Genomic DNA, 21,567 nt, shown 5'->3' with positions numbered 1-21,567 from the left:
GTGCTGGTGCCAGGGCAGTGACAGCGGGGATCGTTGGGGCAGCTGATGCCATCTCAAATGAAGCTGGGGCCAGGCAGTGGTCGGAAGGAGCTGCTGCGATCTCCTGGCTGAGATCTGCCCGCAGAGCCAGTCCTGCGTCCTGCGTGCTGGTGATCTGCGGGGATGTCGCTGGGTCGGGGAAGGGAAGGGGACTGGTGCTGGCCAAATCCTGGCCCGGTGCAGGGCTGGGAGCTGTGGGAAGGTGCCCTGGTCCTGCTGCCCTTCCCTCTGCCTCCTGCTGTGCCCGCTGCTCCCAGGGCAGCCCTAGGCTAGGTCTGGCCACCTCTCCCAGCTCTATTGGACCCTGTTGCCTCAGGATCCCTGGCCCAAAGGTCCTTGAAACCTTGTGGATCACCCCGTATTAAAGCAGGTGGATTTTTTTCCAAAATACCTTGTATTTAGAGATGAAAATAAAACTTAAAAAAACAAACCAAAACCAAAACCAACCAGTTGCAACATCAATAGCCATCCAGCCCAGGGCCCCTCCAGTTCCCTCGTCCCCATCCTGAGCGACCCCGTGTCCCTTCCACAACTTCTGCTGCACCTGAGGGGCAGGAGCAGCCCCTTCCCTCCCAGTCAGGCCAGTGGGAACCGGTCTCATCTTCCCAGTTCACAGATACAAGTAAAGCCAAGTGGGTCCAGCATCTGCCCGTGCCTGGAGGCAGATCCTAGAGGGGTCACCCCGAGGGCTCATTCCATAGGGGATGAGGTGCTGAGCCACCCCATTGCATCCCCCGTGGTCCCTGGGTGCTGCTTAGAGCTCCTCAGCCGGCTCCAGCACCGCAGGCCTGCTGTGGCCGGCCTCGGTCCAAGCCAGCGATGCCAGGCCGTGGTGCGGTACGGTGTCATCCCCCAGCACAGCATTCGCTGGATCCTCGGCCCCGTGGCTCAGCCCCTCAGAGGTGAGTGGCTGCGTGCTGTTATGGGGGGGGGCTTTGTCCAGGCGTGGGGTGAATGTGCGGCCACCGAAAGCTTCGTGCAGGGTCTCGGGGGCGTCACCCAGGTGCTCTGGCCAAAGTGGCTCTGGGAGCTTCTCGTCCCCAGCTTGGGGCTGTGAGTAAGCCACGCGGGAGGCAGCCGCATTGTGCAGGGACCTGGAGAAAACTGAGTGCGAAGGAGGGTCAGGGCCTGCTCTGGTGCCCCGAGCTCCTGGTGCAACCCCAGCGCAGCCCTCACCTCGCACGGGTCTGAAGTCGCCATCTGCTTCTGCCTTGCCAGGGGCAAAGGGGCTGATGGAGGGGAAGACGATGAGTGTGAAAGACAGCAGCAGGACCTGGGGGCAGAGGGGGATGTCACCACGCGCAGTGCTGGAGGGGGACCAGGTTCTGGGACACAGCTGCCAGGGAGGGGGCTGGTGGCAGAACCAAGACTGCATCCCTCTGTCCCTCCCGGTGCATGGGCCCCTGCCAGCGTGGCACCATCCATCCCTTCATCCATCCATCCCTTCATCCATCCATCCGTCCGCCCTCACGTGCCTCCATCCCTTCTTCCACCCATCCAACCCTGGAGCATCTATCCCTCTGCGTTATCTGTCCCACCATCCAGCCCTGCCAGCACAGCTCCACGTGTCTGAGCGCCCCTCCCTCGAAGCAAGGAGGCCAGGGGGGTTTGGGGGTTCCACACACCGCGATGCAGGTTCCCGTCTGCGCTGCCTTGTTGCTTGACTGTACCACAAGGGCCTGGAGCTTCTTCAGCTGCTCTAGGAGGGACCTGGGGACAGGGAGAGCCCATTAGCACCTCCGAGCCCCTCTGGCCCCCCAGCAGGTTTGGCTGGGGGGCGAGTGAGTCCCAGTTCCATCCTACCCCAGCCTGTCCCTCTCCTGCCCTGGGGACACCTACGAGTTCTGCTTCTCTAGGTGCAGGACTTTCCTCTGCAGCTCCTGGTTCTGGGCCGTGCACGCCGACATCCTGAGGGACAGGGGGAGGGAACGAGGTCAGGGGGGACAGCTGTGGGGGCTGACAAGGGGCAGTGTGCCCATCATTGGCCAGCCAGGTGTCCCGGGGCACCTGGGGCAGGGGGAGTGCCAGCCCCAAGGGTTGGTGGCCAGCTATGCCTGGAGCAGGGGTTTGGGGTCCATACCGGCTCTCCAGCCCATCAATATATTCCTTCTTCTTCTTGCGGCTCTCCTGAGCCGATTGCTTGTTCCGGATCTTCCGCCGGATCTTCTTCAGCACCCGCTCCTCGTACTGGGGGAGACAGGGGAGTCAGGGCCACAGTGCTGGGCCCCCTCACTCAGTGCCCTTCCCAGGCATGGTGGGACCCACCTTGGTGAGGGGCAGCTGTGTGGGCAGGGACACCCCCTCCTTCGCCAGCAGCTTCTTCTCGTCCTCAGTCAGCACCAGCTCCTGGAACTGCCCCTGGCTCTGCCGCAGCAGGGAGGTGGGCACCTGTGGCTGCTGGGGGGCCACAGCTGGGTGACAGCCCTGGGTGGTGGGGTCACCCCGTGCCTGACCCCAGGGACCATGGCAGGGACAACAGGGCAGGGATGAGGATCGGATCGTGGTTCAGAAAGGGCCGGGGATGGGACCGTGGTGTGGAAAAGGGGTCAAGTGTGGGGATAGGGAGGAAGGAGGACAGGAATGGGGATGGGGTGGGATGGGGATGGGAATGGGGATGGGGAGTGATGGGGACAGGAATGGGGATGGGATCGTGGTCCAGGAAGGGACAAGGCTGGGGACAAGGAAGGATGGGGACACAGGGGCTGGGACTCACGGCATCAGAGCTGCCCGAGAGCAGCAGGTCCTTCACGGTGAGGGTGCAGGATGCTGGTGGGGAGACCGTGGGCAGGTCCTGGCTCTCCTCCAGGAAGAAGCCGGGATGCCACATGTCTGGGTGAGGGGAGAACAGAGGCTGTCAGCAGTCCTGTGTCCCCGCTGCAGGAGACTCACCCCTGCCATGGCCCCAGAGCTATGGTGACTTGATGCCACTTACCAGTCCAGTGGCCCCTGGCTCTGTCCCCCCAGGCTGTCTCTCTGGCTCTGCCCCAGCCGCCGAACACCCTGCACTGCCCAGGCCACCTCAGCATCCCCAGTTCCCCCAAACCTCCCTCACCATCCAGTCTCCCCCTCCAACACCAGCCTGACCAGTTCACCCCAGTTCCCGAGCTCTCCCCACTCCCCACAGCTCCTCCCCAGTCCTCCCAGTTGTCCCCCGTCTGCCCAGTTCCCTCCAGCACCCCCAGCTCCCCTAATTTCTTCACTATCCCTGAGAGACCCCAGCTTTGCCATCCCCCTCAGCTCCCTGGTGTCCCCAGTCCCTCCAGTGTCCCCAGCCTGGTCCTTTGCCCAGTCTCTCCCCCATGGCTCACCCAGGTCGATGGAGACCTCGGGGTGCAGGACCCCAGTCCCCCCCGGGAGGGGCAGACCCCGACAGGGGCCGGCGTAAGGGTACAGGACCTCGCTGGGACCCCCATCACAGCACCTGGGGGGGCTGTCGAGCTGGTCAGAGGGGGGGTCCTCAGAGACCCCGCTGTCACTGGCAGCCGGGGACCAGCTGGGTGAGTCCGACACTGAGTCCCCGGAGCCCAGGATAGAGCTGAGGAAGTCCTCGCTGTCCTGGGCATGCTGTGGGGACACGAGTGCCTGTCACCCTGGGATGCCTGTCACCCTGGGGTGCCCACAGGAGCTTCCTGCACTGCAGGGCACTCCCAGCTCCCGGGTAAGGCATGGCAATGGGGTTCTCCTGCCAGACCCAGGGCTGAGGTGGGGATGGACCCCCCAGCCCGTGGGACTCACCCCATCCTTGTGCCAGGCACCCGGTGGCGTCCCCAGCTCCACACCACGGAGAATCCCATCCTGGCGGTCAAAGAGGAGGTCCAGCAGGTCGAGACTGTCGAGGCTGCCCACGCCAGAGGCCATGGCTGCAAGGCGGCAGGGTCAGGTCCCTATCCCAGTGCCCATGACTGCCCCAACACCTCCCCCTCCCCTCCAAGCTGCACAGCTCCAGGGACACCCCAAATCATGGGGCAGGCATGGGGCTGGTGAGAGGGAGCAGGGAGCATGTCTGGGCATGGGCACATGTGTGTGGGACCATGGGGAGGTATATCTACATGTGTGCGCATGTGTGACTGTGCATGTGACCATGTGGATGTGTGCACAGCTGCATGTGCATACAGCTGTGCTGGCACACGTGAGTGCAGAGCTCTGTGTCTGCACAACCACATGGCCATGCAATGTGCATGTGTGTGCTGACGCAGACATGGGTATGTGAACACATGCACACACATGTGCCAGCACCTGTATGTGAGCACATATGGGCATATATGGCAAAGCCCTACATGTACATGTGTGGGAGGAAGAGCATAGGCATGTGGGGGCTCAGGGGCACAGCAGTGGACTCCCCCCCGGCTCCTTCCAGCAGCTGTAGCTCCCAAATCCTCTATTTCCCCCCCCCCGCCAAGAGAACTGCACAGCTGGGGGTCCCTGCAGGCACCCGGCTGGCCCAGCCCCACCATGCCCCCCAAGTGCAGGAGCAAGATGAGCATCCAGACCTGAGGGCTGGGTCAGGTCCCCTGTCCAGCCCTGTCCCATGTGTGTGATCCCTTGGGAAGAGCAGGTTAATCATTTTGGGTAGCAAGTGGAAAGGGAGGAGACTGCTGCCACCAGCCGGCCCGAGGAGGGGACTTAGCCCTGCTCTGCCACTGCCACCCCAGGCACTGCTTGAGACCCCAGACTCAGAGCAAACCAACAGGCCCACTGACCAGTTGCCCAACTGGCCAATCAGCTGACTCACAACCCAAAAAACCAACCAACTGACCAACCAGTTGACCGACTGACCAACTGGTTGACCAGCCAAATTAACAAACCTATCAAGAAACAGACCAAATGGTAAATCTGTTGGCCAACTGACCAGGTGGTTGCCTGACCAAATAACCAACCCACTGACCAACTGAATGACCAGTCAATTCTCTGATCAATTGATTAACCAACCTGCCACCCAACTACCCATCCCACCACTCAACTCACCACCCAACTACCCACCCCACTCCACCCAGCCATCCAACTCATCACCCAACTGCCTTTCCCAACCTATTAAACACTGAGTCAAGTGTCCTTCAAGCCTAGTTTGGGGATCGTTGTCATTACCGTGGTGTTTGGCTGTCCAATCCAGGCAAGGAGCTTTATTGCACCCTGTCCTTCACCCCCAGTCCTTCCAGTGAGCCCTGATGGCCCCGGGGGACCCTCAGGTAGAGGGACCCTATTGAACACCAGCAGCCAGGACATACCTGTGTGAGATCCCGCTCCCTTGGAGCTGTCCTGTCTTCTCAATCCCCTCAGCACACAGGGGAGCGGGGTGGACACCGAGCCCAGCCACCTCCTTCCGTGGTGCCCTGACCCAAGTGGCAAAGTTTAAACTCCAACTGCACAGAAATAACATCCTGGATTGCAAAATCTCCCATCCCTGATTGGGGATGGCGGTGAACGATGGCAGGGCCGCCCTGGGGATGGACCTGCTGTGCTCCGTAACTCATTAGCCAAATGTTTTTGTCCTCCTCCACCAAACAGGGCAGGAGGGGCCTAAGGCTGGTGAGCGAAGTCCGAGTGCTGTGATTGCCCGTGAACTTTCACCCATTTTTGGGGACAATTTCCCTTTTTTTCAGACAAGCATAGGGGCGTTAATCACATTTTATAGGTGTTGAGAACAACATCCGGGGAAGACATTGACTTGGACTCTACCACTTACGGCTTCCTCCATAACAAACCTTGGTCCCATCTGCTCCCTGCAGCCAGGGCTGGCCCGGATGCCTGGGTTCTGCTGCCTGCTGGCAGGCTGCCTGGACCCCTCCATGCTCATTTTCCCCTGTGGCTGTTGGGGGGGCCGAACACACTACAGCCCTTTGGCAGCTATGTCCATCCCTCCCTATCACCCCGCGATGTGGGTGTCAGCCCAACACGCACCACCCTCCAGGTGAGCCCCTCCCCACCAGATCCCCTGGGATCCCCCCAGATCCCCTCCACGCAGGGAGGGGCTGGGTGAGTAAGGGAGTGTGTGACCCAGGTGTGGCACGGGGACGAGGCCACGTCCCGTTATCTACTGCTCGACGCCCTCTGACCGGGTGGCAGCACTGGCGGTGGCTGCCCGTGCTGGCGGGCCGCTCCCTACTTTATGGCCCTGCGGCAGAGATGGGACCCCCTGGAACTGAGCAAAGGGCACCTGCCCGCCCAGCGCCACAGTTCCCCCGCGGCTGCTCATTGCCCGGCTTCATTAGGGACCTCCAGCATCGCCTGGCCCTGCCGCCTGGGCCTGCCGCCTGGGCCAGGCAGGGGGCAGCGGCTGGGCTACACGGGCAGGGGCAGAGTGGGGGAACGCTTGCTAATTACTAAGTTGCTAATTACTAAGTTGCTAATTACAGGCAAGGCCACTAGCGCTCGCTCCCCCAGCACAACCAGGGGCTATGCGGTGCGCCCCTCCCCCCCCCAGCTTAGGCTTGTCCCCTCAGCCATGGCCGCCCACCTCCTCCTCCCTCTTCCCCTCAGCGAACTCTCGCGAGACCCGGCGGCCCCACCCGCGCCCCGCCCCCGCGCGCCCCGCCGCGCGCCCCGCCCCCGCGCGCCCCCGCGCCGCGCGGCCGCGCCCCCGCTAGGCCCCGCAGGCGCGGCCCGGCCCGGCCATGCTGGCCAAGAGGAAGCCGGCGCTGCCGGCCCTCAACATCGCCCCCAGCGCTGCCGAGGGGCCAAGCCCCGACGGCTCCGCCGAGTGAGTGAGTGGTGGCGGGGCCCGCCCGGCCTGCGCCGTGGCCGGCGGTGGGCTGGGCCTTGGCGCGGGGCACCGGCCTGGGGGGCCGGGCCAGGCCGGGCCTGGAGCGTGGGGAGACTGGGGGGGCCGGGGCAGGGTGGGTGTGGGGCCCGGGGGGGGTTGGGAGGCCTTGGGGGGCCGAGACGTGGCGGGTATGGGGCCTGGGGGGCCGGGACATGGCGGGCAGGGTCGCTGGGGTGCCGGGACATGGTGGGTATGGGACCTGGGGGACCCTGGGCGGCCGGGACATGGCGGGCAGGGTCGCTGGGGGGCCGGGACGTGGTGGGTATGGGGCCTGGAGGGCCAGGACAGGCCTGGGGGAGGTGAGACAGACCAGAGCTGGATGGGCCCAGCCTGAGGGTATCTGGGGTGTGGAAGGGGCCAGGGAGCTGGAGCTGGAGGGGCAGACTGGGGGTGAGAGGGGCTGGGGCTGGGTCTGACACCCAGGCGTGCTGGGGAAGGTGGAGGCAGCTGGGGGAGCGTCTGGGGACAGCCGGGGGCTTTGGGGAGCAGGCCTGGGTGCACAGTTTGGAGCTGGGATGGGGCCCTGGGCTTGGGGGTCAGGATTTGGGGCAGTGACCAGAGCTTGGCCAGCAGGACTTGTGGGGCGAGGGGTGGCGTGGGGCGAGGGGTGGCGGAGAACAGGGCATGGGCAGTGCTAGGAGGAGGCTGAGCATCACATAGGGGTTCTGGGTGGGAGGGCTGGGGTGAGACCCTGCCGAAGCATCGCCCTAGGTGTGGGTGGTAGAGGCTGAGGGGGTGGGCAGCAAATGGGCGAGAGCAGCTGGAGCTTGCGCGGGTGATGGAGGCTCAGCAGCAGGTGCTGGGGGAGCACAGGCACCCCTTTGTGCTCGGGAGCGGTGGGTTTGGGGGGTGGTGGGGAGGGGTGTTACGGAGCCAGGGGGTTGCTGGACGCGTGGAAAGCCCTTCTTATGTTTCGCAGCAAAACCTAAGAGTGGCTTCTCGTGTCAGGAGAGGGAGAGTTTGCTGGTGCTGTGGTTCTCTCTGGGCTGAGCTGTGCTGCCTCTTTAAGGGTTGAAGGATTTTCCCTACTCCTTGGCTTTCCTAAACAGCTGACTGCACTGAAGCTCCTCTCCAGAGGAGATGTGTGTGTTTGGGCAGATATTGCACCATGGGCTTCACTGTCCAGGTGACCCTGTCAGCACCAGAGCTGAGCCCTGCCTATCTCCAGAGCTTTGCTTTAATCTTGCTGCCATATCAGGGGCTGCGTATGTGTCGCACTATGGGTTTCAGTTGTTTCCCTCCACTTCCCTAAAAAAACCTAACCCCTCTTTTGCTGGCACTGCCCTCACAGTCTCCTGATCATCCCTCCTATCTCCTCCTCCCCTCTCCAGGGCAAACCTGGTGGACCTTCAGAAGAAGCTTGAGGAACTGGAGCTGGATGAGCAGCAGAAGAAGCGTCTGGAAGCTTTCCTCACACAAAAAGCCAAAGTGGGCGAGCTGAAGGACGATGACTTTGAGAGGATCTCTGAATTGGGGGCTGGCAATGGCGGTGTGGTCACCAAAGTGCAGCACAAACCCTCAGGGCTCATTATGGCACGGAAGGTAACAGGGGAGCAGGAGTGGGCTGTGGTGTCGTGCTGGAGAGCGTCCGGCACTCCCCGTGGCTCTGGAAGAGCTGGCTGTGGTTGGGATCTCTCTGCAGTGACCTGTCTGTGCCCTAACTGCCTCGCCTGGGTTGGCACTGTGGTCCCAGCTGCCCCCAGCTCGGTTTTATGTGGAGCCTCTCCTGCCTCGTCTCTGAGCTGCCCTGCCTGCCTCCAAGTCCTCCCCTGGGAGAGGCCACGTTCTCTGCAACAGGTCGATGGGGTTTGGAGTGCCTTGTGTGAAAACACAAGTTTATTCTTTTTTTCCAGCGAAGCTGGTTTTAATGAACTCTGCTAAACTGGATAGAAGCAGTAGGAAGCAGATCTCTTGAGGATCCTAGGTCATGGTTAATGAGGACTGGAAATGGCAGGTGGAGGGATGGGGTTGGCACACACACCATTCCTCGCCCCTCCCTGCCCACTTAACAGATCCCCAATGTAATTCCAAGCAGCTGTGACAGTGGTTCCTCTCAGACATGGATTTATGGGTGACATCTTCAACAGTGGTGCCCTGTAGTGGAAAACTAGGCGATACTTCATCTGCCTATTAGAAAAGGCAGTGCTCGGCAAAACCAGTGCAACCACTTATCCGTAGGGCGGCTTCCTTGAAAGTCTCTGGTCTCACCTGCTGTTGGGATGGTTTAGCGGGTCTCCATGAGCAAATCTGCTTCTCTAGGTGGCTTCGCTCAGAGCTGAGCTCTCAGAATCTTCCAGGGTGTTTGATTTGGGAGTGTTGGATGTCACTGGGTGGTTTTGAGGTTGTTGGGAGTCCAGAAACTGAAGCGAAGGCAAGTTACAGTGCTGCTGTCCTTCCTGCAGAGACTGGCCTTCGTGGGTCTGTGGGAAGGACAGATGTCCCTGGGGTTGGGTGTCCTAGAGCTTATGGTAACTGGCTCTTTTTTTTCTGGCTTGCCATTGTATTTTCTAGCCTCTGCCTTCCCTACCCACAGCTACCCTAACTGACTCTACCAGGAGCCCAAGGAAAAAAGCAACTGCTCTTTCACGTGCATGATCTTCATGGGTTTTTTTACGTTCTGTGGTTTCCTTGATATCAGAACACCTCTTCTTACAACACCTACAGAACTTGTGAAAATGTTCCCGTCTGCTGAGTCAGTTCTGCATCAAACTTCTGACTTGTCTTTCTGCTCTGTTTCCTGTGCAATCTCTGTGTGTTATGTGGCCAGCGGTTGCTTCAGTCGCCGACAGGCTGCACGGGGCTCTGCCTCTCCCTTTATCCTTAATGTTAGTCTGCAAATGGTAAAGCCTACACCAAAGCAGGGCTTCCCTTGAAGACACTGTTTCTTTCCAGCACTCAGGATTTGCTCATGTGGTTCCTGTAAGTTTGTTTTCTGGTTTTTGAATTTTTTCCCCCCATGTATTACACCTTGAATATTTATTTTTTTTCTTCGCAGCTGATTCATTTAGAAATCAAACCGGCTATCAGAAATCAGATTATCCGAGAGCTGCAGGTGCTGCATGAGTGCAATTCCCCATATATCGTGGGTTTCTATGGAGCTTTCTACAGCGACGGAGAGATTTCCATCTGCATGGAGCACATGGTGAGTCCCCGTTCCTCCTCTGGAAACTGCTGCTGCCTGGACTGTTCTGAATTGCATCTCCCTGAGACTTGAAATCGCAGGTGGAATGGGTTAGGGTGCCAGCAGCTGTGATGGCTCCTTGCTGTGGCTGCAGCAGGACTTCTGTGCTCCTGGTAAGAGCTGCATGCTCTTGCTTAGGCTTTGAAATGACAGAGAGATTGACTTTTTGGAAAGCAGAAGCAGAGGTTTGGGGGTTGGCCAAATGGAAATGTTGTAAACCCACCGCTTTACAGAGCTTGCTGTGAAGCACTGTGTGTGTTTTCTGTTCTCTGTGGCAGAGAATAGTGTTGTGGCTCCTTTGGATTGGTGCTGACAGGATCATCTTTGCATTTACCACTGATGGAAAGGAAGCTCAGAACTAATAGCAAGCAGCAGAGCTGATAGAAGATAGCATTAAAATAGTTTTCAGCAAGAAGCTTCAGCTCTCATCACCAGATATCTTTTGGTTTTTTTCTTCCCCTCTCCCTGGGAAAAGGAGTGTGCTCAATGCTGAGTTGTTGCAGACAGCTGAGCTGCGATGCTATGTGCTGCTTATATACCACTTGCCCTCCCTGGGCATGCTTGCCTATACAGCCAGCTGCTCTGTTTTCCTGCCGAGGATTGGCACATTGGTCATTTCCATGTGTTTTTATTTTAGGATGGGGGCTCTTTGGATCAAGTGTTGAAAGAAGCCAAAAGAATTCCTGAGGAGATCTTGGGGAAAGTCAGTATAGCGGTGAGTTATGGTGGCTCTTTGTGCTTCCAGAAAGGATTTGCTGGGCACAGTTTGGGAACAATACTTGTGTTGCTTTAGGAAGCTTGCTCTGTTTTGCCATACATGCTTTCCTATCCCGAGCTAGGGCAAGAGGCAGTGGTGTGTGTGTGTGAGAGGGGGTGGGGAAGGCATGTCCCCAGCTGCTCTCCGTAGCTCTGACCCCTTGCGTTGTGCTGGCTGGTGTTGAGTTCTCCTGGAGTAGATTTAGGAGAAGCTTTCTCGGGTGGTTAACCCAAGATCTGTGATTGACTTGGTGATAAATTGCAAACCCTGAAACACGTGGACAGTACGTGGTAGCATGCAGAGTTTGTGCAATGTGTCCTGCTGAAGGGAGAGCACTTCCCGTCTCAGCTCTGATCTCATCGTGTCTTTGGTTTCCTTCTAGGTTCTGAGGGGTTTGGCCTATCTGAGAGAGAAGCACCAAATCATGCACAGAGGTGAGAGGAGGAGCCTAAAAATAACTGCCTCAGTTCAAGAGCCCTGTGTTTTACCTAGGTGTGTTTACACTCTTCTCTTGCTGTTGTCAGATGTGAAGCCTTCTAACATCCTGGTTAATTCTCGAGGAGAGATTAAGCTGTGTGATTTCGGGGTCAGCGGTCAACTCATTGACTCCATGGCAAACTCTTTTGTGGGAACTCGGTCCTACATGTCTGTAAGTTCCTTTCAACTTTTGGCTGGTTTTTTGGAGCTTGTTTTTGTGTTTTTACAGTTTGGGTTCAACTCTGCTCTTACAGAATCTGCGTGTAGTGTCTGATTTGCTTAATGGTTTTGCTCTGTGTTTCCATCCTCATCCAGGCTGCCCCATTCCTGGCTCATGCTGGGGGTGAGCCCAGTGCTTTGAGGCACTGTTCTGTGCCGGAGAAGCAGATGCCTCTGCATCCTCTCAAGGAGTCAGTATCCTGTTGGCTCCAGCCTGTGCCCAGCTAGCACTGATGCATGTGGGAGCGCAGAGACTTGCAGGGAAAGACGCTTTGTATCCTACAAATACTTCCATATTATGGCGAGTGTTTGCAGGTTCAAAACCATCTTTTTCTGTGTGCAAAGCTCTGTCCAAAAACCTGAGCGCAAAGGGGATGCAGATGCTGGTACGTGCACCTCCTCTGCTGCCTTGACCCCATGCATTTGCTGGCAAAATGGGGGTAAAAACAGTTTAGTGCAACTGAGTTTTGGTACAGGCTACTGGGAAACTAAAGCCAGCCCCCAGGTCCTGCTGGCTGAAGCGCAAAGGGTGGGGGGTCTTCTGCCAGCACCATGTGCGGTCGTGGCTGGGAGCGAGCGGTGGGTTATTAGGGAAGCCACCCGACCACACTTGTGTGCTTAGATCTGAGCTGCTCTCATATTTTGGGAATGGTTATTCAAGTACAGTTATAGTTAGACAGTGGCTATTTAAAAATAATATCTCCTTTGCACTCAGCCACTGGGCCTGCACAGCTGACTCAAAGCTGCCAGTATGGATGACTTGGATTGATTTATTTATTTTTTATTTTTCTTTCAATGGTAAGAGCTTCGAGTGGATTTTCTGCTTCTCAAATTTGTCTTGGGTTTTAACAGGAATGGGCAGGAAAAAATTATTTTTGTTAATAGAGTTTGTTCGATCGCAGCATGCAGAGAAAGATTCCTACAGTGTACTCTGGACTCCTAAGTATAAGCAGTTGTAAATCAATGGTAGCTGTTGATTAGATGTGTACAAGTGCTTTACGTTTGCACATGATCTTTCTTTTGCATCCTCTTTGCACATGGGCACTTTGGGACAGTCTTTTCCCTAGAAGGGTGGAGAGCTGAGATCGAGAGACCCTCAGGATATAGCGTCTTGTCTATTTAATTTGAGTGCATGATATTTATGACTTTGTGTATTGACATTTTGTGTCGGCGTGTGTTTTTGTGATCTTTCCTTCCAGCCTGAGCGGTTGCAGGGCACCCACTACTCGGTCCAGTCTGACATCTGGAGCATGGGTCTGTCGTTAGTGGAGCTGTCTATCGGAAGGTACCCAATCCCCCCGCCAGACTCCAAGGAACTGGAAGCAATATTTGGCCGTCCTGTGGTGGACGGGGCAGAGGGAGAGTCTCACAGCATCTCGCCGCGGGCCAGGCCCCCAGGACGCCCCGTCAGTGGTAGGGGCTGTCGTATGCATTGGAAACAACACGGAGACGTGGGGGCAAAGGGGTCGGGTTTTGTTCGGTGTGGCTGGGTTCGCCAAAGGCCGTTTTGGATGAGGTTGTGGCGGGGAGGTGAGTGTTCCTAGGGGGACCACTCCCTGCAGAGCAGACAGAGCTGTTTTGATGCTCTGGTAGAATCCGCTCTACAGTGGAGGTTTGTAATTCCTAACAGGCGCAGGTGGGAGCCTGGTCTTGCATGGGGAGGTGGAGATTGCTCCCAGAGTGCTGTGAACGAGCAGGTTTGGAGTGCCAACTAGGGTCTGTTAAGGTTTTGAAGAGCTCAGCTGATCCACCTGCCATGGGCTTCTTTAGACCCTGCTGTGTCCCACAAGAAGGCTCAAAGCCACGCAGCAAAGCACCCCATGCTGGGGATGGAGCAGGCTGTTGGGATGCGGACCCCGTGGAGGAGATACTTTGAGGGACACTATCACAGCCTCTGTTGCTCCTCAGGCTTTGCCCATGCTGCTGACAGATTCCTTTCAAGCTAGTGGCAGCTTTTTGGAAACAGCTTTGCTGGGATCTCTCATAGAAGTACCAGACTGGCACAGGGGTTGGAGGCAGGCTCTGCTTGAGCCATTTGCTTGGAAGCAGAAGGCTCTAGAAGTGCTGCCAGCCTGCCACAGCAGATGGTCTGGTACTCTCCAAATGCTCCAAGCTGGGAAATAAATCTGGACTATAGGCACTGTGAAAGAAATCTGGAATTTCAGAAGTGTTTTGGCTTTCTCTTCGTTATCTTTTAACCACGAGTCAGTTCAAGTGGGTTGCCTCTGCCTCTCCCAGCAAAAGTCCCACAGCACACTTGCTTTTCAAGCAGAATGAAGTCCTTCGCTGTCCCTGAACAGCCTCTTACCACTGTTTTTGTCATCTTAACCATGCAGGCCACGGGATGGACAGCCGGCCTGCCATGGCCATCTTTGAACTGCTGGATTATATAGTTAATGAGGTAGGTGTTTCTTTACTGTCTGCTCTGGTGGGCTTCCCAGAGGTGCCACGGTGTTGTGTCTGCGCTGCTGAGTCAGGGGGAGCTCTGAAACCTTTGCTTGAACAAGGGCTCTTTGATAAAGAGCCCCCCCCAAGCTGCACTGATGTCCTTTCCTTCTCCCTCTGTTCCCTCTTCCCATCTCTTTGTATTGCAAAAGTATCTCTGGGTTTGGACTAAGGCTCTGCAGGGGGAAGTTTGTAATCCCCTTGAAAGAGGAAAGCAGTGAGGGGAGGTCTTGGCTGTAATAATCCGCTCCTGCAACCGGCCATTTCAAACGTGCTCCTTCCTAGATCAGCGAAGGATGAATGCTCCCTCTGCGCAGGCGCTGAGGTCGTGCACGTTTTCTCAGATGAAGCCCTTTGAATGAGGGTGACCGGTGCTAAAACCCCAGACCGAAATGTTCCACCAGACTTGCAAGGTAGGGTCCATCCCACCAGCAAGTGGAAAGAGCAGCTTCCCCTTTCAAGGTGCTAGGACTTGACCCCCAGTTATCATTCCTGGATCAGCTTTGTCTGCCGTAGGCATTGCCAGAGCTGGGATTTGCAAGGTTGGATCCAGAATTGCGATGCTGCAATTCTGGTTTCCCAGCTTTGGCAGTGATTCAGCATGGGGTCCCCCCAGCTGCACGTCGTGCTGGGGCAGCAGTTTGCTGCCAGCCCAGCCGCGTGCTGCCAGGGCAAGACATGGCAGGGAGCAGGCTGCTGGCTGCAAAGGGCAGCTTGGAGGAGGAGGGGAGCTGCAGAGCTGCAGAGCACAGCTTTTCTGCAGCTCATTAAAGGCACTCCTGGCCCATTAATGCGTCGTGATGCAGAAAACCCTTTTCCTTTTCTCTGCAGCCACCTCCCAAGCTGCCGAATGGAGTTTTCACGCAAGATTTCCAGGAGTTTGTAAATAAATGGTAAGGATTTCACCTTATGGCTGAAGGTGGAGGCCTGTAGGTGCTCCCTGACAGCTCTGCAGGCTGCTGCTCCACCCAAAGCGTTCAGCATAACGCAATGTTCTCCGTGCTCTGTAGGTGATCTCTCCCTGGCTGCGGTGTGATCCCACGTTGTGCTGGGAACTCCTGCCTTGGGAAGGGTTGAAATAACAGCAGTTTATTTGTGGTGGTGCTTAGTGGTATCCCAGCACCTTCTAAATAGGAGCCTGGCAGGGGGATGGTGGAGCAGATTGCTGGGGCTGTGAGTCACCCCACAGCCTTGCAGGCACCAGGCATACGCCATCGACTTCCAGACCTTCTGATGTGGTGGAGGGACAGCTGAAAATATTGCCAGAGCTCCCGTTAAACCAGAGATTGGAGATTTACAAAAATTGTTAATCCTCGCCAAGCATTAGGTCCTTTTCTCCACTTGCAGGATGCATTTCATCCACACGGTCTAGAAAGAGTCAGATCCTGCAGCTCTCCATAGGAGCTGGGCTGTTGGAGCTGGTGCTTTCTGAGCCGTTTCCATACTGCCAGGCTCCTGGGGAAAGCAGCTGGGGAACCACATGGCTTTTGGTGAAGCTGGAGACCTCTCTAGCCAGATAACTGGTTTCCCCCAAGGAATGTCTCAGTGTTGGTTTTGCTCTCTTGTTCTTCTCATTTCAGCTTAATTAAAAATCCAGCAGAACGGGCAGATCTGAAGATGCTGATGGTAAGTGGGGAGGAGAGCAATTTTCTTTCTGCAGTGGGGTGGCACCACATCTGCAAACTCCTGCCCCATCCCTCTGTGCCTCTCTTGTTCAAAAGGTGAAAACTCCCATGCTGAGCTTAGGATGAGCCAAATAGAGCCCGGGAGAGGGAGTGACTCATCTTTGATTCAAAGGCAGTGATGGTATCTAGCCCCGGACAGGACCCACCCAGCTGTCCTGTGTAGGTGCCTGGGACAAACCTCTGCCTCCTGAGCTGGGCAGATGGACAGGAATATATGGGCTGGACGTGAGCTGGCCATGTGCGCTCCCAGCCCAGAAAGCCGACCGTAGCCTGGGCCACTTCAAAAGTGGTGTGGCCAGCAGGGCGAGAGGGGGGATCCTCCTCCTCTGCTTGGGGAGCCCCCACCTTGCAGTACCATGTCCAGCTCTGGGGTCTCCAGCATAAGGAAGCCATGGACCTGCTCAAGCCACAAAGATGGTCCGAGGGCTGGGGCGCCACACCTGTGAGGGCAGGCTGGGAGAACTGGGGTCTTCAGCCTGGAGAAGAGAAGGCTGGCTCTGGGAAGACCTTATAAGCAGCTTCCAGTACTTGAAGGGGGCCTACAGGAAAGCTGGAGAGGGGCTTTTTATCAGAGGGTGTAGTGATAGGATATGGGGTAATGGTTTTAAACTGGAAGAGGGGAGATTTAGATGAGATCTAGGAAGAAATTCTTTACTGTGAGGGTGGTGAGGTGCTGGCACAGGCTGCCCAGAGCAGCTGTGGATGCCCCATCCCTGGAAGTGTTCAAGGGCAGGTTGGATTTGGCTCTGAGCAACCTGGTCTAGTGGAAGAGGGGTGGGGACTCTGTGATCTTTAAGGTCCCTTCCAACCCAAACCATTCCATGAGCCCAGTTTAACCATGTTGACCTCGGCATCATGCTGAGCCCCTGAGCTACTCTGGGGTACACCCTGGGTGCTCCCATGTAGCCCTGGCAAAGGAGGTGGCCCCGTGCCCTTGTGTGAAGGTTGTTCTGTCCTGCTTGTGCTTCTCTGTTACCTCCTGCCCCCAGGGAGCAGGGTTTGCCATCCAGGGGCAAGCGAGGACCACGGGAAGTGCAGGAGCTGCGGCACCTTGCTCTGCCTGCCTGGACAGAGCAGTGTTTCAGGGCCACGCAGGCTCTGCTCTCCTTTAAATCTTCCTTGCTGCCCTGCCTGCGTGCCCACTATGTGGCCAGCAGCAGTCAAAATCCCAGCCCCAGGCCTGCAAGGAACAAATATTTTCTCAAAAATCTGCTTCTGCTGTCTGAGCTGTAGCACCAGGACGTTCTCACCTCTCCGGGATCTGACCCATGGCGTGGACCTAGGGCTGGGGTCTGGGAGCCGGGGAGCAGCCGGCAATGCTCCTAAGCCTGTTCCCTTTGCTTGCAGAGTCACACCTTCATCAAACGCTCCGAAGTGGAGGAGGTGGATTTCGCCGGTTGGCTGTGCAGAACACTGCGGTTGAACCAGCCCAGCACGCCCACCCGCGCTGCCATGTGAGGGCCGAGCCGACTGCCTGGTGTCAGTACATCTGCCTCTGTCACAGTTCCCTCTCCTTCACTAAATGACAGAACTACCCTCCTTCCTTCTCCCCGGCCCCCCCTCGCCTCGCATCCCAGCGGCAAAGCACCGTCCCCTCGGAAGCATCTTTGCTGGCCAACCCCCAGCCAAAGCGGGGTTGGTGTCTTTGGGTGTGGGGGTGTTCCAGGCCTCTGCTCCAGCTCTGGAGCTCCTGACACTTGGGAAATGTGGTGCTGCTTATGTTAAATTTTTTTCTTTTTCTTTTTTTTTGAAACATGTTCACTTGGGTTAAAAAAGAAAAGAAAAGAATCGTGTGTGTGTGTGCACGCATGCTTGCATGTGTGTGTGAGACGGTGGCAGGGGATGGGGTTGATGCTTCACCTCCTCCCTGGTTTTCATGTGGGCTCCAGGGCGGAGAAATCGGTGGGGCCAGAAATGGAGAAGCCCTGTTTAGGGTGGCCCGAAACAGTGTCACTGTCCTGGCCAGGGTGGCTGGGGATGAGGTGGGCACCCCGCAGTGCGGGCGGGAGGTCTGCGGGGTGCTTGGTGGCTGAGCTGGACAAGAGTGTAGAGGTGAGCTCCCTCCCAGCCCGGCTGCGGGTGGAGGAGAGGAGAGATTTGTATTTTCATTATTTTCTTTTTAAACGGTTGGTTTAAAGCCTGCTCTCATGGCGCGCTGGATGTTTAGCGAAGGCTCTTGACCCGTTGGGCACAGGCTGAGCCATGGGCTCGCAGCGGGGAGGGGATGGGGTGGGGGCTGTGGGATGGGGCCATGAGCGGCTCCCATGGCAAAGCCCTGGCTCCCACCTTTGGGTGCTGAGGTGAGGGGAGCACCGGCTTTCCTTCCCTGGCGCCTTCCAGTGCGGAGAGGCGGGAGGCAGAGCCCGGTTGTCCACCGTGGCCAGGGGAGAGCTGGGCTAGCCCAGGAGTGGGGTCCCTCTCCCGACCCCGCCATCCCGTGGGAGCGGGGGGTGGGCAGAGAGGGGTGAAACCCCTCCAGGCTGCAGGTTTTCCCCTTCCAGCTGCCGCTCAGCCGGGGTCACTCATGGAACAGGCACCACAGCAGAGCTGCAGGGCTCCCCGTCGGACCCTCCGGAGCCCCCCACTCCCCTCAGCCAGAAGGTGCAGACTGCTCAGGCTGGGCCTTGCAGGGGGGGCAGTGAGCCCACCCAGCAAGACCCACGTCCCAAGGCTGCAGGTTTTTCCAAAGGCCACCTCGGCCCGCCTGTGGCTGCTGGTCCCTCCGTGCCCATCGCGTCCCCTCCTGCCCATGAAGGGCCGGTGGTGGCCCTGTGGCGTGCCCGGCTCTGTGCCCACCGGCACTGGCTGCGCTGCAGGGATAGCAGCTCCCCGCTGTTGCCTCATCTGCCACCACACGTATATATTTTCGGGTGACTTGCTCCCCTGCTCCCCCCACGCAGGGCTCTGCGATCCCCAAGCCACCCACCAGGAGATGATTTTTTGGAAAATTGGTGGGATTTCTTTTGTGTGCTTTTTTTTCTCCTTCTTTTCAGGCTGGGTTTTTTTTTGGGGTGGGTTTTTTTTTTGGTTTTTTGTTTTTTTTTTTCCCCGTTGGGGTGGTGGCTGGCATCCCCTCTGCCTGTGCTTGGGTTCCACCATGACAGCCCCCCAAAAGCAAGCGCTGTGACTTGGTAACCCCAAACCAAACCCCTTGTACCCTTTTCTTTCCCTGGCAAAGGACAAAGGTGCTGCCTTGCTCAGGGTGAACCCCGGGGAGCGAGACCCCAGATTTCAGGGGGGTGTCTGTGCTTGCTGGCCCAGCTCCTGCCTGGACAAGGCACCCTGGTGCTGTGGGGATGCTCCTCATTACGGGTTTTGTCTCTTAATTTAAGTGGGAGGAGGGGAAGGGCACAGTTTGTAAAGCTTTTGGGTATTTTTCAGTTGGTTTGGTGCTGGGTTTTGAAGGAGGAGGAGAAAGCGCATCAAGCGTTTTGTTGGTGCAATTATTTTTTTTAAAACTCAATATTTTCATCATGGGAAAAAAAAAAATAAATGGCACTTTACATTTACAGGCCTTTTCTCTTCTTGGTTATGCTGCGAGTAGCTTTAACCCCTGTAGGGCCGGAACCTCGGTGTGTCCTCCGTGGATGGGAGCGATGTCACTGACTGTGCTTGGGGACAGGGATGCGCCGGTGGCTCTCGCCGCGCTGCCCAGCGGCTGCCTCCAGTGGAAGCAGGAGATAACGGAATTATCCCGGCACGAGGCAGCCCCGGCCGGTACAGATGCGGGGTCCAAGGATGGTGTGATGTCCTAAATCCTGCCCCAGGGGAGCTGGGATGGACTCTGAAAGATTTGGGGTAAAATATTTATGATTCTGAACTATTTCGGGTGAACAGAAGGGAGAGGCCAGCCCGGGGCAGCTCTGCCAAAATCAATAATGGGCCCAGAACTGAAAAATAACTTTATTTTACAGATTTCTTGCACTGTTAGCAATGGCAGGGCTCAGGGGGGTGGTCGCTGTGCACCCACCATGGAAGCTTCTGCAGCAGCATTTTGGGGACGTCCCCGGTTTTTCTTTTCCTGGTGCTTTCAGGACCCCTGGGGGGGCTGGACCCTCCTGCAGAGACCGAGATAAACTCGCTGCACCCATGGGAGCCGCAGCGTGTTTTGGTGGTGTCGGCTGGGTGTTGTGGTGGGGGTCCCATGGGGTCCCCAGGCTGGGTGTGAGCATGGCCCCTGGGGCACAGTGGGGTTTTGGGGGGCAGAGGGTGGGGGTCCAGCCAGGGCTGGAGGAACCTCCCTGGTTTTGTGGGACGGGGTGGGGGTGGGTGGGGTCCTCCCTCCCCCAAAGACATACGTGGGTGCTCTCAGTATCTGTGCTGCAGGCACTTTTGGGGTGGCCCCTGTGTGTGGAGGGCTTCTGGGGGGCTGGGGGGCCGTGCTGGGGCTTCATCTTTGAGGCGGGGGGGCTCTGGGCGTGCCCCCGGCCGGGGCAGGGGGGAAAGCGAAAGCAGCCGGCGAGCGTGTGGCTGCCGGCGCGTGGCCGGGCCCTGAGGTGCAGCTGCGGGGGGGGGGGGCCACCGCAGCCCCCTCCACCACCCCACCCCCCCGGCCTTCCCCCCACCCCAGTGTGGTGGTGGGGGCCAGGGTCGCCTCACCACCACCCCCACCCCTCATTTATAGCCCTGTTTCCTTGCCCTGCCTCAGTATCCCCACCTGCAGAAGGGGGTTAATGATACCGACACCCCACCCCCCCCCCCAAAAAACCCCACCAAAACCAACGCTGCAGCCCCCCCCCCACCCCTTAGGGGCTGGGGGGAGGTGGGTGTGGGGGGGTGCAGGGTCAGTGCTGTGGGTGAAGCCCTCCGTGCCCCTGGGGGAGCTGAGTGGGGCTATTTAAGGGAAAAAGGGGAGAAATGGGGAAATCCCGGGGACAGAGGCCCCTGGGAGCCCCGGGGGGGGGGGGGGGGGGGCGGGCTGTTGATCAAAGCTGTTTCTTTTTCTCTTTCTCTTCCTTTTAATTAATTTTAAAAAATTACTATTAAATCAAAATCTTCCCTAAAAACTTGCCGGGGCTGGGTGCCGCCTGGCAGCCACGGTTTCTTGTGGCTGAACCTGGCACCCTGCAGGAAAGCGGCCCTGGAGGAGCTGTTCACTCTGGAGCGTAATGGTGGGGTATCACTCTGCCCGTGGGTGGGGGCCGCCCCTCCACGTGGGGCAGGCCTGGGGGTGGTGGCCTCGGTGGGTTTGTCCTCTGTCCCTGCAGGGCTGGCACCAGGCCCACCACTGACCTTGGGCTGAGCTTCTCTTTGTGTCCCCTTCCCTGCGTAGGAGGGGGTGTCCTGAGGGACATGGGGGGGACACAAGACGGGGGTGACAGGCTGGGGGCACAGGGAGGTGCCCTGCAGGGGTGATGTGGTTAGGCTGGGGGATGGGTCAGGACAGGGACATGGGTGGGTTTGGGGTCCAAGGAAGGTGACCTGTGGGGTGACACCTTGGGGGGTGATTTGTGGGGGGGTTCAGGGGTGTGGGGAGGGACCTGGTAGGGTGGCACATGGTGGGGAGGGTGACACGTGTGTCTGGGGGTGTTCAGAGGTGCCATCTGGGGTGACACAGAGTGGTCTGGGGGTGTGGGGATGTGTCCTGGGGGGTGACGGGGTGGGTTTGGGGGTCTGGGGAGGTGACATGGAGCGGGTGATGGGGGGAGGGGGGGGGGGGGCATGAGGAGGTGCCCTGGGGAGTGACACAGGTGGGTTTGGGGGGTGTGGGGAGGTGGTGGGTAGGGGTGACATGGGAGGGAGCAGGGAGGTGCCCTGGGGGGGTGACACGGTGGGTTTGAGGGTGCGGGGAGGTGCCCCCTGGGGTCACACGGGGTGTGGGTGTGGGTGACACGGGTGGGCTCTGGGAGACGCCCCCGGATTGACACGGGTGGGTCTGGTGGCGCGGAGAGGCGCCCGGTGGGGTGACACGCGGGGAGTGCCCCACACCCCACGGGGCGGGGGTGTATTTGTGCGCGTGCAGGAGGGTCTGGGGTCCCTTCAAAGCCCCTCCCCCCCCCCCCCC

The 21,567-nt window shown here is 58.1% G+C and overlaps 2 protein-coding genes and 1 long non-coding RNA gene across 4 annotated transcripts; 1 reads left to right on the top strand and 2 right to left on the bottom strand.

Annotated features, from left to right (window-relative positions):
• Nucleotides 1-414: 414 nt before the first annotated feature.
• CREB3L3 (cAMP responsive element binding protein 3 like 3) lies at nt 415-5,431 on the bottom strand. The gene is given in 11 exon segments (XM_037383636.1): nt 415-1,143; nt 1,216-1,312; nt 1,665-1,749; nt 1,879-1,947; nt 2,120-2,226; nt 2,305-2,436; nt 2,753-2,868; nt 3,348-3,603; nt 3,775-3,899; nt 5,265-5,365; nt 5,367-5,431. Coding segments are annotated over 11 exon segments (1,488 nt in total). The 5' UTR covers nt 5,417-5,431; the 3' UTR covers nt 415-793.
• Nucleotides 5,432-6,587: 1,156 nt separating this feature from the next.
• On the top strand, nt 6,588-17,356 carry MAP2K2 (mitogen-activated protein kinase kinase 2). Of its 2 annotated transcripts, none has more exons than XR_005103669.1 (11): nt 6,588-6,736; nt 8,131-8,341; nt 9,795-9,941; nt 10,618-10,695; nt 11,120-11,171; nt 11,262-11,386; nt 12,633-12,846; nt 13,770-13,834; nt 14,164-14,291; nt 14,710-14,771; nt 15,459-15,494. XR_005103669.1 is itself a non-coding variant. In XM_037383637.1 (11 exons), exons 1-11 carry the CDS (start codon nt 6,651-6,653, stop codon nt 17,019-17,021), a joined length of 1,197 nt encoding a protein of 398 aa, XP_037239534.1. In that variant the 5' UTR covers nt 6,589-6,650; the 3' UTR covers nt 17,022-17,356. The 2 variants fall into 2 exon arrangements, 1 of the variants encoding a protein (XP_037239534.1); XM_037383637.1 differs by lacking the exon at nt 14,164-14,291 and adding an exon at nt 16,911-17,356 and having other exon boundaries at nt 6,589-6,736; nt 15,459-15,504.
• Nucleotides 17,357-18,554: 1,198 nt separating this feature from the next.
• On the bottom strand, nt 18,555-19,756 carry LOC119146252. The gene is made up of 2 exons (XR_005103671.1): nt 19,534-19,756; nt 18,555-19,347 (listed from the first exon to the last, which is right to left on the bottom strand). It is a non-coding gene; the product is annotated as an uncharacterized LOC119146252 (long non-coding RNA).
• Nucleotides 19,757-21,567: the final 1,811 nt, after the last annotated feature.

The sequence above is a fragment of the Falco rusticolus genome, chromosome 4 (genome assembly GCF_015220075.1).
Source record: "Falco rusticolus isolate bFalRus1 chromosome 4, bFalRus1.pri, whole genome shotgun sequence".
Lineage (NCBI taxonomy): Eukaryota > Metazoa > Chordata > Aves > Falconiformes > Falconidae > Falco > Falco rusticolus.
The sequence above is the reverse complement of the archived record's forward strand: the minus strand, read 5'-3'. Positions and strand labels throughout refer to the sequence as shown.

Excerpts from the sequence above, each read along its gene's own strand:
- MAP2K2 (XM_037383637.1), top strand. The coding sequence starts at position 6,651 with ATGCTGGCCAAGAGGAAGCCGGCGCTGCCGGCCCTCAACATCGCCCCC. Across the intron at positions 10,696-11,119 it reads TGGGGAAAGTCAGTATAGCG|GTTCTGAGGGGTTTGGCCTA; the intron begins GTGAGTTATGGT and ends GTTTCCTTCTAG. Across the intron at positions 11,387-12,632 it reads GAACTCGGTCCTACATGTCT|CCTGAGCGGTTGCAGGGCAC; the intron begins GTAAGTTCCTTT and ends CTTTCCTTCCAG.